This window comes from Fukomys damarensis, unplaced genomic scaffold (genome assembly GCF_012274545.1).
Source record: "Fukomys damarensis isolate Sample0158 unplaced genomic scaffold, DMR_v1.0_HiC HiC_scaffold_5, whole genome shotgun sequence".
Lineage (NCBI taxonomy): Eukaryota > Metazoa > Chordata > Mammalia > Rodentia > Bathyergidae > Fukomys > Fukomys damarensis.
Genome location: NW_022900917.1, coordinates 68,296,351 through 68,312,925, shown reverse-complemented (window position 1 = coordinate 68,312,925; position 16,575 = coordinate 68,296,351). Strand labels below are relative to the sequence as shown.

The window sequence follows — 16,575 nt, the reverse complement described above, 5'->3', positions numbered from 1 at the left end:
TAGAAGGGAGAAGGGTGTGTGCGACACTGCCCACCCAGGCCTGCGCACTCCCTGCAGACCCATGGAGGGGTCGGAGCTCCTGCAGCCTCCATGCAGACTTCCAGCTCCCAGAAAGGGGACACGTGAGGGAGCTGGCAGTTGCTAGCATACAAGTGCAGAGTCACAGACTATCAAATGGGTAGCAGGGTCCCTCCAGACAGCCATGGGCTCTCCACATCCGCAAGTGTCAGCTCATTTATGCTGCTCTGCATGCTTCAGGGATGTGATATAGTAGGTTTGTTTTGACAGTGAAATGTGAGCCTTACAACAGAACATACCTGTTTAATTTCTCCTCTTTCTCCTTTGGCAAAAGTGCTTTAATTGATTGTCTGATAAATCCACTTCAAGAGCAGATGGAAGAGTGGAAGAAAGTGGCCAACCAGCTGGATAAAGACCATGCAAAAGGTACAGGGTTTCATGTCTTCTGTGTCCCCCAAACTCTGGGAAGAGCCATGGGTGCTGCTAGCTGCTAGCCTGTGTCCCCAGAATGGCTCAGGACCCTCTGTGCTGCTCCTTAGGGACATTTCCGGGTCAGGGACAAGGAGCCCACATCACCTAGCAGCTGACAGTCTGGGTGCTTGGTGACATTGTGGTCAGTGAGTTAGATGTGCATGCAAGGGCAGGTGTGGTACAAGCATGCACACTTACCTCAGTCACCACAAACTGGCCATTCTCACTGCTTTGTCTGTAGTGAACTGCTTTAGTTAGGCCTTGGTCAGGACCTTGCTGGTGTGAGAAGGAACTTGGTGTTCCCTTTGCAGAGGCCAGCAAGGCTTTCCTAATGAGGTCTCGTCCCTTGCTCAGGTCACCTGCTGTTGAGTGTGTACCGAGTTTGGTTGCCACTAGCACAGGTGCTGCTGAATGCCCTTGGGGTTGGGGCTGAGCCACTTCTGTGGGCTTTGGAAGTGAGACACTGTGTGGCTGCGAAAAAGTTGATTTTGCCTGCTGCAGGCTGTCTTGTGAAATGCACTATACACCCTATGGGCTGTCAGTGACCGCTGGACTGTTGTCCATCCACCAAGAGCCTGCAGCCTTTCTCTCATCATGCACCTTGGAGCTGTTGAGGCCCTTTACTGTGCTCCATTAACTGGACCGCAAAGACAAGCGATGCTGATTGGCAGCTGCTCCTGTAAACTTGTCAGTCACAGGCTCCAGGCCCCTGTGGTTGTCTTCATTGTTAATGAAGTTGGTCTTGCAAAGAACTTCAGCAACCATTTTGACTAGAGAATGAGGAATGGCAAGGCCTAAACAAATATGAACACAGATCATACAGCTTTTGCCATTAAAGCAATAAAATGTAACTATTTGTTAGAAGAAGATTTTTAGGAGTCCATACTCCATACAGTTGCCAAATATTTAGTAGTTGTACAAGAAATATATCAAAATCTTTTATTTATCTTACTTTTTTTTAAAGTTATAATTCATCTTTAACAGGGAAAATGATATCTTAAATCCATGCTGTTTTAAAAGAATTTACTTAAGATCTACCCCTCCTGGGCCGGGTATGGTGGTGCACACCTGTGATCCCGGCATTCAGGAGGCTGAGGCCTGCCTGAGGTTTGAGGCCTGCCTGGGCTATATAGCGAGACCCTGTCTTTAAAAAAAAAAAAGGTCTGCTCTGCCTGGCGTTTCCCCACTGGGACTTACTTTGAGACCACCCTAAACATTCTTTTTCTGCTCATCTGAAGTTAGCGAGCCAGGCCAGGGGAAAGATGTACTGTCCTGCTGTGTGATGTCAGCCCAGTGGTCTTCTGGGGTGCCCTGGGTGTGTCCGTCTCTACTGCACTGGGTAAAAGAAAGCAGAAATGTTTGAAGGCTTGTTCAGGTGGGATGGCACCAGTTTCTTGATCGAATGAACCCATTTGCTGGTGCAGCCAGCTGACTTTTCTTTGTTTTTCAAATGAAGACTAAATTGCTTGTGTAAAGCTTCCATGAGAGACTCTGCCGGGCCTGTGGGGAGGGGCAGTAGCTCGTACAGAGCTCTGCTGGGTTCTCCCGGTCTGAAACAACAGTGGTCCTCGATGCAGTCCGTGTCCCCTCTGCTGCCTCACGGTGCTTGTGAAGGCGCTTCTCTGTTTGTCCCTCAGCATCGCAGCAGGCAGAGTCCCCACCCACCCTGGGCACACGCACTGAGGGCTCAGCACACCTCTGGGGCAGTCAGGAGCTTGGGGTCCCACCCCTAGGCCAAGAGAACACAGGCTCTGGACCTCAGGGAACCCAGTCTGCAGTGCACAAAGGAGCCCAAGGCACCGCTGCCCTCTGGGAAGGCGGAGAACACAGGGAGAAGGTGCTGCAGGAGCTGAGGGTGGGTGAGCACGAGCTTGGTGGACACAGCCTCGTCACTGCGCCTGGGCAGTGGGGAGGTGTCCTTGCCAGAAAGCAAGCCAGACGGACAGGCACAGACATCAGAAAGCCGCCGACCTCGGCTCTGGTCCCGTCCGCACCAGCCTAGCCAGCACCGTGAGGAGTAGAGCTAGCAAGAGGGGCAGCACCGAGGTGAGTGCTAGGGGGACTGCTTATCAGAATATTCCCAGGTGACATCTTTCCTCAAGGCTTCAGTGACAGGGAAGACCCAGGAGCGTTTTGTTGCTTTTCAAGTACATAGTACCTTTGTTGTGAAATGTGGTGGCGGGATTTTTATTGTAAAGTACCTTCTTGTCAGAGTTTGTGCTTTCTCTGACAAAGGTAATGTAATGGCTGTTCCTAAAGTGTTTTTTGTTGAGCAAAATGGTAAAATCATTCCCTATTCTGCTTTCTCTTAGAATATAAAAAAGCTCGCCAAGAAATAAAAAAGAAGTCCTCAGATACCCTGAAACTGCAGAAGAAAGCAAAAAAAGGTAACTGAAAACTCTGCCCCGAAACCGTTCCACTGAGCAAAACTGAACACTTGCTGGTTTTGTCTTTAAAGCCAGGTGTTCCTTGCTTAGACTTCCTTGTAGCTGATGGCCCTGGAGAACCTGATGGAAGCAGTCAGTCTGCCAGGACTAGAGTTCTCAGAATGCAGAATCCGTATCAATTGGAAGCCTTTGCCAAGTAGTGCTTGGTTTACTCCTTCCCCACCTTTGTGTTTCTAAAGTAGACATTTCCCATGACTACTGTGCTTTGTAGTGAAAACTAGAAATTCCTTGGAAGCCTTGGGATAGTACATAAGCCTTATGCAAATGTTCAGTATAATTATTGCAGCAGTGATGTCATTCACGTTTTGCAAAACCCTCTGTTAAGTCTGGTGAGAGTGTCGGGCTGCAGGGGCGCCGGAAATCTCTGCTGTCTAGGGGGGGTTTCTCTTGGTCTTCCTGAGGGCAGAGCTTGCTAATTCACCACTGAGGGAAACCAAGGAGGGTACAGTATGTCGCTGCCTCCACCTCTCTGCTTGTTGTCACTCGTGAACCAGTGAATGGTCACACCTCTGGCCCGTCTTTGCTCCTTCAGAATGGAAGTGAGTTTGACAAGAGAAAGCTGGCTAGGTCCACTTTGCAGGCATTTGCAGCAATCTGCTACAGGCTGAAACGTGAGGACCTTCCTTTGAGGTGGAGGCGGTGGCGCTCCTTCTGGGCTTTGTTCTTGAGCAATTTTTGAATCTGCTGCATCCCTGCCCTGCTGGTGAAATGGGGTTCTCCCACCAGGCTGCTCTGTGGGTGGTGGTCAGGGTAATCTTCGTCAGCATCAGCGGGCTTCCTAGGGAGAGAGGTCTCAGACCTATCTGCCTCTTTCCCAAGCTGTTTCCCTTTGGAGTTAACAGAAAATGCATTTAGGAAGACGGGATGGGGAGGGTGCTCAGGAAGGAGATGATGACTGGACAGTTTTTAAACGTTGACAGTTAAAGTTCCAAGCTGGGCCTGGCGGTGCATACCTCTATTTCCAGCACTCTGGGAGGCTGACACAGGGGTCATTAAATTGGAGCCCAACTGGACAACTTACTTTTGAGACTCTGTCTCAAAATAAAAAATAAAAGGGCCTGGGATTAGTGCAAAGGCCCTGAGTTCAATCCCAGGATGAAAAAAATCCTGTCCTCTCAATTTTTGCAAAAAACAATTAGCCCATTTCAAGATAAAGACAGCAGGTTTTTTCCCCCAACAGTCAGATCTTTGCCTGGGTTGGCTCCGGACATTTCTTGGGGATGTGTTTTCTGGTCAGGTGTCTTGGATTTACATTCTATCTAAAGTGGACCCCTGAGGGCTGGTGTTTGGCAGGTAATAGGGCTGTGGCCAATGACATCATTGTAGCAAGTAACCAGTAAATTTTTGCAAATAAACTTCACTGGCAGCTTGGAGGGATTTTCGGGCCCAGAGAGAAGGTCCAGGATGATTCTTAGGCTTAGAAAAGGGTTTTGGTGAAGAGGAGGGAGTAAGAAAAGTAGTTCTTTTTGCTTAGCCTTTCCTGAGCGCTCTTTTCCAGGCCTTAAAAATTCTGACTGCAGTGATAAACCCTTTTGTCTCCGCTCTGCGTGAAGGCTGGAAGGGCCCTCGCCTGCTGCTTAGGGGTCACCAGGTTGCCCAGTTAGCAGAATCTGGACCTCTGGGTGAGGCCTGATAGGTTGGTTGGTGTGACATAGAAAGATGTTTCTGGCGACCAGCCCTAGCCACTATTGGCTCAGGTGGCCTGAGGATGACAAGCTGCCCTCTGGGTGGGCTGGAAGATCCGGGACTCACAGGGTTCCTGGTGGTGTAACATGAAATGTGTCTGCCCAGGTTTTGGGAGTAGTCGGCATCAAGTTGTTAGGTTTCTTGGGCTCTGTTTCAGGCCTGAGGCTGTGAGCAGGGCTTGCTAAAGTCACACTCTGCATAGTAATCCAGCCCACCACATACATGGTGTGCTTGGGGCTATAGCTCATTAGGCCAGTAGCTTGAAGTATTCCAGGTGATTTTCTTGGTACTTCCAGGATGACCTGCAAATGGTTTTTGTTTCTTCATAAATTTTTTTGTAGATTATTTAATTGCATGTTTGGGGCCAGGTGTTCAGCTCCTGTGCTTGTGTTTTGGGGGTAGTGAGCACGTTCTTCTGGAAGGCTGCCGAGTTGCATTCTGGACGAGCGCCCTCCAGGTAGGGTGACCTGAGAACAGCACAGATTCAGGGGACAGAAGAAATCTGAAGGCTTGCGGTTGTTTGAACTACGGTTAGCTGAAGTTTTCCTCTCTGCCTGAAAACCTCTCGTGGTATCTGTTTCATCCTCACTAGGTGGCAGATTCCTGGACACTTGGCTCATAAAGTGCTCCTGTGTCAGGATGGAAGGCACTGGGTACGGTTCTGTATGTGTCCAGAGAGAGCGGAATCGGGTTTTTGCAGCCAGATAATCACTGTTTTTAGGACTCTTGTCAAGCAGTTTTCTGCCATGCCTTCTTTGAGATCTTTGAACTTTGATCTAGAAATTCTTTCAACTCTTTCTTTGTGTGGACAGGCGTGGTCTTAGCACTTTGGTGTGGGCAGACACTGCATGGGATGTGATATTCACCTTCTTACTCTGCAAACACCACCTTTATCACCTTTGTGATCTTTTTTTATTATAGAGAGTGGTAATTTGTAAATGAAAGGTGCTTAGACATCCCAAATTTGTTTAAAAGCAACTTGAAATGCGCTCTGGTGGTAGATGAATGGCAGGCTGTGTGGCAGCTCCTGGGAACACACACAGGTGGGGTTGGCTTGGAGGGGGATGGTCCCTGAGCCCAGGGAAGCTCTGGGCCCCTGCGCAGGGTCAGAAGCACAGGATAGAGCCAGTCTCGTCCATGGGTGTGGGGAACCACACGGCGGAAGCTCAGAAGCAGTGTGGGGCGAGCTGGTGTCTTTTGCCACATGATGCCTGTTCACTGCCTTTGGGGCCCTGCAGAAGTTAGGGAGAATGGGAAGTTGCAGACAGATTAATTTGCATCCCTGTTGTCCTTACTGTGTGAAGCCAGCAGCCTTCTCGTTCGACTTAACTGGCATGTTATCATTGTGAACGTTTGCTGTACTGGGGATTTGGTCCCTGGGACCAAACTGGGACTGAGCCCAGGTACTTACACATGGTAGGCAGTCGCTCTGCCTCTGAGCTGCTCCCCTGACTCCCATATTCTTAGTTTAAATTTAAAAATTGGGTTGAGGATGTAGCTCAGGGACAGAGTGCTTGCCTTGTGTGCTCAAGGGACTGGGTTTGATCCTCAGCGCTGCAAAAATAAATACATAAAAACATTAATTATTGTAGAGCCTTCTGTTTTGATCTGCAAGCTCTAAAGGTTTATCAGAGACTTTCTTGAGGAAGAACTGGAATGATCATGTATGAACTTAGCCATCATTTTTCACTAGAGTCTGCAAAGCCAATGTCCGATATGTTTGACTCATACTTTCATACCAGCATAGTATTTGTTACTATATTAAAATTTGAGGTCTTTTTATATCCTTTAATTTTTGTTTTTTTTTTTTTGACCGGGGATTGAACTCAGGACCTGCGCTTGTGAGGCAGGCGGCAGAACCACTGAGCTAAATCCCTGGCCTTTTAATTTTTATTCTACTTTAAAGTTTGGTTCATTATAATAAATTACACTTAAAAGATTTCCTTGCTAAAATCTGAAATGGCCTCTTGTGGGTCCATATTCTTCATTTTTCTTTATAAAATCCTCACTCTTTTTGGGTGATATGACTGGGAAGATGCTTGTCCAGGTGAGAAGGAAAAGGTACAGGCAGGCAGGAAGGTGGACAGCAGTGTCAGCAGATATGGGACCAGCCGCCCAGGTGGAAAGTGTGGTAGCGACCCATGTATGCAGAAGAAGGTAAGAAGGCTGCTGCTCCAACACCGGTTTGACTCTGTTGTTTTCCTTTTTGTGTCAATTGTGTGTCCTGCACTTTCTCACCGTGTATCCGCCAGTGGACGCCCTGGGTAAGTGTACTCCGACTCTGTTGGCTGGTCACGGTGTGTTCCTTGCTGTGGGCTTTCCGTGGTTGTTCAGGCCTACTCTGGCTGCCCAGGTTTCCCTCCCAGTCAGAACAATCAGTCATGCCACTTAATTTCCCATAACTTTAATAAAAGTGTGTGTGTGTGTGTGTGTGTGTGTCTTTTAATCATTTCCTTTCTTAGATGTTTGGCTGTTGAGTGCCAGCATCACATTCTGTGGGCCTTTGCGTCTGCCTAATTCAGTAATCGACTCGTGGAAAAAAGAAATACCGACTGATTTTAAAGCATCTGTTTTGTTGAAACTCAGTATGTTTCTACACAGTACATGTACACACCCATGTGTGTATATGTGTTCCACAATCAGAACAAAGAGCTACACTGCATAGCTCCTCAAGATAATTCCCAAATCGGATTTGGTTGTATTAAGGTTGCAAAATGTCTTCCTTTGTCAGCTGAGACCATATAGTTCTTTCCAAAACTGAGAATTCATTTTTAAAAATCAGAAGTATTTCTTATTTCAGCAGAGTTTGTGAAACATTTTGTTTCAAAGGGATCAAATCTTCAAATTCAGCCCAAGATGATTCTTTTGACTGAATGTAAGCCTCAGTCTGCGTGATCATGCTACTAAAGCACAAGTCGCTTCGGAGCCTTGCTGCTGTCCCTGCTGTCCCGCAAGAGCTGCGCGGTGCTCTTGAGGCCCCTGCCTGGTGTCCCCAGCCGCTCTCTAGCATCTGCCTGGCAGTTCTGCGAGGGTTCAGCTTGGATTCTATCACTGCGCCACACCCAGTGCCCTGGTCTCCTCTGGTTGGTGGGTCGATGCCCGCGGTCCTGGCACACTCCTGACCCGGGCCCCTTGTGATGCTGGGTTGATCACTCTCCAGCTTTAAAGAGGCCAGTCCTTCCAGTTCCCAGTACTGTGGTTATGAAATGCTTGAACATTTTTCTAGTAAATCTTTGGGAGGAAGGTAAGACAGTCATTGTTTTTCTTATTGCAGTAAAATTCACATAACATAAAATGTACCATTTTAGCTATTTAAAAATTAAATGTTTCGGTGATTTTTTTTATACATTCACAATATAGCACAGCCACCACGACTGTCTGTTTCAGCATATTCAGAAAGACACCTCAGGCAGGCTCAGTAGTCCTTTGCCACCTCCCTGTAGCCCCTGAGCCAATAACTGCTCACCTGTGCTTGTACCTGGCTTCAGCTCTTGTGGATTTGGTGTAGACAGAATCATACAGTATGGGGCCGCTGGGCAGTCTCTTGGCTCTTACATTTTCTGGGCCATCTACTGAGAGTCTGGCGTGAGTCAGTCCGAGGGGTGAATGGGGCATCTGCCTGCTAGAAACGAGGGGGGTCAGTCTGGGCCACGCAAAGAGTCGGCAGGGCCTTGCTGGTGTCGCAGTGGGGAGCTCCTGCTTCCCTTGGCCGCAGTGACACCTCTGCAGCTGCTTTCTGGGCAGGGTGGAGTGTAAAGCCTCAGTGTCAGGTGTGTGCTTAGCAGTGACTCCAGGCATAGGGATGTGAGCACAGCTGTGTGGGCTGAACAGCTCGTAAGTTTGTAAAAGAAGTCTAAATTAGTTTTAAACCTTGAAACATATATATACAGATATTTTTTAAATAGTACATTTTAGGTGTACAGTACAATGACATTCATCATTGGAGGTTTGTATTAAAACCTGTGTTTTAACAGTTCCACTATAGTTAAAATGCTGTTGGGCTTGGGGTACGAGATCAGTGGGATAGCACTTGCCTAGCATGCACCAGGCCCTGAGTTCCATCCCTGGCTCCACCAAAGCAAAACAAAATAGGTGCTTGCTTAAGTAGAGGAGAAACTGCATGAAACTCTCCTTTAGGCTAATTACAACCACTCACTCTGAGCCAAGCTGGGGACCTCTACTTCATTAGAAATGTCCTGGGCCAGGCTGGGGTGCACTGCCTCCTGAGGAGGGTGGGCTCCCCCAGCCGGCTAGTTGAACCAGGTGTGCTCAGTGTAGTGATGACTACCATCCCTGGGGCTGAGAAGAGGGCACCAGCCAAGGCCAGGGCCCGTCTCACCCGCTTCCTTTGCATTTTAGAGAGGGATGGGTTCTAGGGCCTTCCTCTGTGGAGCAATGGCAGGGAACAGCCAGGGTGTGGGCTGCGGCTAGTCCTCCTGGGGGCCCCAGGATGCCAGAGCAGGAAATGCAGAAGTAAGGGCAGCCAGACCCCACCTGTGGGAGCAGGGCTGGCTGCCTTGTAGACAGCTAAGTTGGTTAGAAATACCGCAGGCAGTCAGAAGGGCTGGGCCCTCCAAGAAGCCAGTGCACAAGGTAAGAGGACATGGTGGGTGGAGGCACATTCACCAAAGGCCAAACCTGGAGACAAAGATGAAATGGTTGCACCTACTTCCCCAGGGATAAACGGTGATGACTAGTATTCTCTCTAATTAGTCAGTTCATTGGTACAGTTTAGATGTGCTTAAGGGTCACACTTATAGGGAATTTGTACCTGCACATGTTTTATCTTGCTGCTGCTTTCTTCCCATACCCCTACCCTCCCTTCAACCCCTTTTCTATTTACAAAATCTTTGTTCCCATTTTTTCCCCTTTCCATGATGAAAAAGAATGATTCCTATTCTAAATAGGTATCAGTCACCTAGATGGGGACCAAGTCCTTGACTGGCCCTTCTAGGCGAGGTCTTTGTTCATTAAGTGGCTGCTACCTGATTTGATCAGTAGTAGCTACGGGACTGTACTTGTACTCTTACTCGTTGACCATAGTTTCATCCCAAGTGCACCCACCTCATGATTTTGCTCTTAAAAGCCTGCCCTATAAGTGGGGTCCATGGCAACCCACTTTCCAGGTCCCCTTCAGTCTCTCTTAGAAGCTATGTTTCTCTCAATAAATATTTCCTACTCTTTTTGTTGTTGTTGTTATTTCTGATACCAGGGATTGAACTCAGGACTTTGTGCTTGTGGGGCAGGCACAGCACCTCTGAGTTAAATCCCTGGCCTAAATATTTCCTGCTCTTATCCTCTGTTGTTCCTAAAATTGATTCTTCGATGTTAGAAAACAAACTTGGCATGTCAAACATCCGACAGGTTGAGAGTTACAGTATTAACCTGATACCATTTGGAGGTCCTTATAGCATCTGTAGAGCAGTAGGACTTTCCCTTTCAGACCTACTGTGACAGTCAGGAATGAGAAGAAGTGTTTGAGTTGAACAAAGCTCCTGCACAAGGTGATTGCATTTCAGAGGAAAGCCAGGAGCCTGGGGTGGTAAGGACTCTTGCTGTGAGGACTGAGTCCGGTGGTGCCTTGCCCCCCAGGTGCCTTCAAAGGTCCAGAAAGCCCTGTGCCCAGTGAGGCCCTGGCTCTGCTCCCACTTGAAGAGCCAGGGAGAGATTGCCCATGTAGGGCTGCAACAGGAGCCCCAGGCACTTTACTCACCGTAGTTTTGACCAAATAAAACTAGCAGAGAGCTAAAGAGCACCTTGTTTAAAATGCTGATTTCTTACATGATGTGGTTTTTAATCTCCCTGGAGAACACTGGTGCAGAACAGGGTAAGTGGCAGGGCAGGTAGCAGTTGCTGCCTCTCTTTAAGTTGCAACCCATAGGCCTGTCACAGTTTTCACCAGGCTCGGTGATTCACAGCTACCCCCGTTCTCATTCATACATGTTCTCCTTTGAGGCAAGTAGGTCTGGAGATGAGCATTCACTCGTTCACACGTTCACGCAGGTCAAAACTAGGAGTGAGGCTGCTCTCAGCTGTTCTGGAGGGCAGGAGTCTCTGCCCTCAGGTGGCCATGGCATTTAGTCATAGCGAAGGCCTCATCTGGCAGTGACCTCAGCTCTCTGACACCAGCAGGCCCTCCAGAGTTAGCTAGGACCCACGGGACTGCCCCAACTTCACTGCCCAGCTACAAGTGGGTCCCCAGGATCCCCACACTTCTGCCTAGTCAGCCACAAATTTGAGGTTGCCTGTAAGCTTAATGACACCCTGCAACAGCTCATAGAAAATACTATGAGAATCATTTTATTACAGAGAGAGTAAGGTGAACAGCCCAGGTGCAGAGAGACATAGTGGGGGAGGGTGGGATGGGCTTGGCCACCGAGCTCCCAGGCCTTCTCTGGGCGTCCCACATACCCAGCATCTTGGTACATTTACCAGCCAGGAAGCCCGCCCCCCTCCAAAGATGGAGTCCATCTTAGCCACTGGCAGCCCAGCTGTAATCTCCAGCCCCTCTGGAGATGTCCCTGGAGGTCCGGAGTTGGGGTGAAAGTTCCAACCTTCCAGTGAAGTGGCTGGTTTTTCTGGCCACTAGCACCCCTCCCCAGCCTTCTGATTAGCATAAAAAGACACAACATTAGCACAACAAAAGAGACCCTGCCATTCTGCAAAGTCTGAAGAACTCTGAAGCTTTCTGCTGTGAACTGCAGACACCAGATTGTGGGTTATTTCTGTGTGTGTATCATTCACAGTATTCTAGTTTCTTACACCTAGAACATCAGTGGTCTGCGTGAGACTGGTTCTCAAGGAGAGGCTAAAGGGTCCCAGGAGGATGAAGAGCCCTGGAAGGCTCTGGGGAGTTGAATTGGTGGGTGGGTCATCAGGAGCATGCACTGCAGAGCAGGAAGCCTCAGGCCTTCACCCTCCTGTGTGGAACAGGAGCAGGTGGAGGGGCGTCAGGGAGGTGAGCAGGGACCAGGTTAAAGCCTCGGCTTTCAAGACTGTGACGGGGACCTTGAAGACCTCTGAGCCTCTAGTGAGTTCCTCCATGACCATGAGTGCTCGGTTTGGAGTGTGGTCTAGCTGGGGACTCCATTACCAGTGGCTCTGTCTCGCCCTCTCTGTAGGAGGAGGACTTGCAGTGAGGGCAGGTGTCTGGATTAGGTGGCAGGCGGTGGTATTCCTTCAACCACAAGAGGGCGCTCTGGGATGTGTGGCTTCCCTGCACAGATCTCCTGGGAGGTGTGGTTTGGTGCAGGTCCCTGGACCTCCTTTGTCCTCGCTTCAGTGAACAACAGAATGCCTAGGTCCTGGTCTGTTACCTGTTGCTCTAACTCATTACCTGAAAAGAGGTAATACATAAAGAAGAGGTTGGTTTGGCTCTGGCCCCTGGTGGCTGGTTAGGGCCTCTCCATCATGGCAGGACTGAGGACCTGGCGTGGTGAGATGCGGTGAGCTCCAGTTTGGGCCTCTCATGGTCCTCTAGACAGTGATGATGCCCTGGGAGGCCCAGCCTCGGGACATCTGACCCTGATCACCTCCCTGGGTCTCGTCTCCAAGACCACTGGCAGGAGTTTAGGGCTGTTTCCAACACATGGACTTCGGGGATGCAGAAAGCACAGCACCAACTAGTAAAGTGCCCTCATGGTGAAACACCCACCTTGAGAGAAAGATATGGGGTCTTTTGCATTTAGTTACATCAGAGGATCTCAAAGCAAAGCTTGCTTGAAAACCCCTGCCCTGCCCACTCTGCCCTGCGTGATACACAGTGCCACAGCGCCCATCCTCGCCCAGGGTGACCCTGTGCCCTGCAGTTCTGAACACTGTGTGGCTTAATTCCTGTACTCTTGCATCAACCATGGAAAGAGAAACTGAGGCACGTTAGGTTGAAAGAGGAACAGTGAGTTTTGAAAAAGTTTAAGGCTAAAAACAGTCTTTTATCTATCAAATTTATCTGTTTGTTTTTTGGTACCGGGGATCAAACTAGGGATTTCTAGTTGTTTGTTGTTCGGGGAAATCAATCAAAACCTGTTATAGGGCATAAAGAGTAGAAAGTGACACAGAGGAATGATAAGGGCGGCCACCTTTTGATGAGAAAGGAATTTTCACCCCTCATTCTAATCTCCAGGGTCGCCTTGCTGTCCACTTCAGTATTTATATCCTGTCTTTCAGCATTTCCTTTCCCTGGTTCACTGACTCTGGGGTTCCCTCAGTTAACTGTTAGATCACCATTGCTTTCTGGACCACTAAAAGAGGACTAGATCACTGCCGGTAAGGCCTTGGTGATCTCTTGGTGAGACGCCGTTGGTGTAAGGCATTCTGATTTGGGAGGCGTAGAGATGCAAGGTGTGTGAGAGTAGCTGGAAGTCCCTTTGCAGCGTCTGTCTCCAAAGGAAGAAGTGGCTTGGGTGTTCTGTGACTCCTGTGGCACCCGTGGCCCACAGTGTCCTGGGTGGCTCTTCCGAGTCCAGAAGCCCTTTGCTGCCAGGGTCTCTGGAAGTCGGGAAGCTCGATGTGTGGGCTGCAGAGGGTGGAGGTGGAGCCAGGCACCCCCGGGGAACGCCAGATCCCACCAGTCTGGCTGTCAGCCAGTGTCCTGACCCCCACCCTGCCGTGTGGAGTGGTCGGGAAGGACAGAAAATGTGGGCTTTTGATGACAGAGCCCAGGCACTGATGCCAGCCATGCCCGCCACCAAGTAGTGTGAGCTCAGGACTGTAATCGCAGCTATGTGCAAACCACTCACGCCTTTATCTGGTTTCCCTGTCAAGGAGAGGTGTTCATTCCGGTCTCAATGTTTATGTAGAGCTTAAGGAAAGTGAAGTGTAGTGTTGGGGAACTGATAGAGAATCTTCACTCCAGAAGCCTTTGTAAATGCTGCCTACTCGATTAGAAAACTTCCCTCCGTCCTGAAGGGTGCTGCCGCCTGTGCTGTTGTCCGGGGAGAACACCTTCTGCCGAGAAAGGAGTGGGGTGTCAGGGTCCCCTGCCTAGTATTCATCAGGATTCCCCAGCATGAATATAATCAAGACCCAGAGACTGGCAGCGGGAGAAAGTCTCCAGACTGAGCATGACTCAGATTTTATAAAAAGATCAAACGCAGTTCTTTGCTCAGGAATCTTGTCGGGAAAGCCTGTCCAAGGCAGTAGAGCCCCAGCGGCTGGCTGGCTGGCTGTCGGTTCTGAAGCACTGGGCCGTGCCAGGGTATGCCAGTGAGCAGATGGGTCAAATCCCCCCCATGCCAGTGCCCGCTTGCTTGCACATATGTGAGCACCACCCAGGGATGACGGCGTGCTGAGCAAAACCTGTGGTTTCTGCTGTTGTGGACTTTTCAGTCAGTGGGGGAAAGTGACACTGAACAAATAGGGAAATCAGACGACACGAACTGGGGAGTGCTGAAGAGGACAGCTGTGTGGAACTCCTGATGGCAAGCAAGGGCTGCTCTGCAGGTGGGGATCAGGGAGCCTCTGAAGTTGGCACCCAGACCCTGGAAATGGGAGACAGTCCGGGAGAGAGGGCCAGGGAGGCTGGGGCTGTGTGGCCCCAGGGCGACATGAACAAACAAGGGATGATGCAGGCTGCACCTTGGAAACTCCGGGCTGCTGGGGGACAGCGGCACCCCGGAGCCCGCAGCTGTCCAGGAGAGAGCCCGTGAGGGCTGCCAGGGTGCAGGACGCAGAGGAGCGCTGGATCCTGGGAGCAGAGCAGCCAGGGCAGCGGCTCCCGCAGGACGTCTGCTTTTGTGCCTGCATTTCTGGATCTACACACTGAGCCCCAAGTGGATCCAGATCTCTTGTTTATGGCAGCTGAACTGAATATGCGCTGCCGTGTTGTCACCACTCAGTGCAACAGGGTAATGCTGTGGACAGGGTCTCCACTGTATAGGTAGTGGGGGAAATGTGGGCACCAGTCTGTCGCTTTATACAGAGCCTGCAGATCTGGGATGGGGTGTCCCTGGCTCCTGGCCGGTCCCTGGGGTGCTGAGGCTGTCCAGTATCCCTGGGGTGGGGGGAGCTCAGAGATGACCAGCCTCACAGTCGGGGCCTCCAACAGTGACATGAGAGGTTTCTTCCACAGTTGTTTTCGTAAATATGATTACATGTTATGTTAGTGAATTTAAGACATAATCATTGTGTTTTAGGTTATAAAATATTCTAAATGGAAATGGTCTCACTATAACCATAGAGCAGACCTTACAGATTCTATTTACTTTAGGATGCTACAATGTGAGTCCTTTAATTGTAACATAATGCATATTTAAAATAACTTTGCTGTAATCGTAGGACAATTTAAATTTATACTTTCCAAATTAGATAGCACATTCACTTTGTTTTCCTAACTAGATGTAATTTAAAAGTCTGTTATTAATTACAAGTAGACGTGTGCCTTCTAACTTGTGGAAGTAAAGATAACACATTTTCCCAGTTTCTTAATGTTTACAGTTTATTTTTGAAAAGTCGCTTTCCTTGTCACTGAGGCAAGTGTCCCCACACCTGTGGTCGAAGGGCAGAGTTCGTCTGGGCTCTCTCTGTCCGTGGTCTGTGGTCTGTGGTCTGTGGTCTGTGGTCAGCTGGGCAGGGTGAAGGAGGCCCATGGGGAGCCACTCCCATCCTGTGTCTGGGAAGCGGCGCCGAGGGAGGGAGATGAGCCCCACCTCACCCCAGTGCTCCCTGATCTGTAGGATCTGTGGGTCAGCTCAGGACCTCACAGCATCCCAGGGACCATCGCCCTCCAGAATCCACCTCAAGCAGGAGGCTTGGGGGGACATTGGATCCACACCCAATAGTGGTCGATCCACTGTTGAGCTGCAGCTCCTCTCCTGCTCCTCCTGCAGGTGTGCAGCCCTTCACATAGTAATCTAGAGCAGTGTGGGCGAGGGCACCAGGTGAGAAGGGGCTTCTGCTTGCCCCAAGCCACACAGCCTCCCTGCAAGGCGCCCAGCGGCTATCTGGTATGTGAATTCAGTTGCACAAGCCCACATTTTAGCGTAGCGAGAACCCCATACCTTCATAGGCAGCGCAGCTTTCCTGCTGTGTGGCCCTGGGGAAGAAGGTTGGGCACAGGTGTCTGTGGGAGGGAGCACGTGCTCCTTGGAAAATCTCAGAGAAGGTAGAGTGTTTTGTCCAGCAGAGGCTCCTGGGCCAGCCGGTGTATGGGGACGGCCTCTGCCTGGTCCCTGAGGGGAGACGTTGGTATGTGGAAGGTTTCCAGAGGGCTGAACATGACGAAGTGGGAGGTGGGCCAGTGGCCACCCTAACAGTGCAGAGTTCGGGCAGCTCCTGCCTTACAAGAACGCACCTGGCAGGTAGAACCCTCCGGGGCCGCAGTGCTGTGTGTGTCCTGTACTGTACATGTGTGTGCACTCATGGACACTAGGGAGTGGGATGTGCACCCCTGAAGTTGTATGTGCGGGATCTGCCACATTTACAGCGTGCTCGGTAATCCTTGACTATATGTAATTTTCCTGTTATGTGCTTGCTTAGAGCTGTTCCCTGCAGAAGAAGTGACTCGGCCTTTCCGTGGGGATATTCTTTAAGCCTGACTGCCTCTTGCCTAATGAGCCTTTTTCTCCACTTAGGGGAGAAAATATGGAACTTACTCCATGTCCAAGTCAGTTTTCTCTGGCTCTTTCAGACACCGTGTATTACCCCTCACTCCTTGAAGGTTAGGTGGTAAGGGTCCGGCCTCTTCCCTCAGGTGGGGCTAGTTCCTGGCTCTGCACCTCGCCCTCGATGACCTTGGATGGACTCCCCACTGCTGTAGTTCTTGGCCTGCACTGAATTGTTGAATCAGTTGGATGTGTAACCTCTGGGACCTACTCCGGCCCATACATTCTGTGTTGAAAACATACTTGCTGCAGCCGGCAGCGTCCTTGGCTCTTGAGGGACAGGCCACAGTCCTGCCTTGGAAGGAATTGAGGAATTCTGTGTGGCTGACGTGGAACACTGCTGCTGGAGCCCC

At 50.0% G+C, this 16,575-nt stretch overlaps 1 protein-coding gene across 1 annotated transcript in view; it reads left to right on the top strand.

The window, feature by feature from the left end:
* The window catches only part of Mtss1 (MTSS I-BAR domain containing 1), a 141,860-nt gene that overhangs the window by 112,172 nt on the left and 13,113 nt on the right, over positions 1-16,575 (top strand). Inside the window, exons 6-8 of the mRNA XM_033759247.1 lie at positions 353-444; positions 2,802-2,876; positions 6,875-6,886. Coding sequence (XP_033615138.1) covers positions 353-444; positions 2,802-2,876; positions 6,875-6,886 — 179 coding nt within the window. The remainder of the gene's footprint in view (positions 1-352; positions 445-2,801; positions 2,877-6,874; positions 6,887-16,575) is intronic.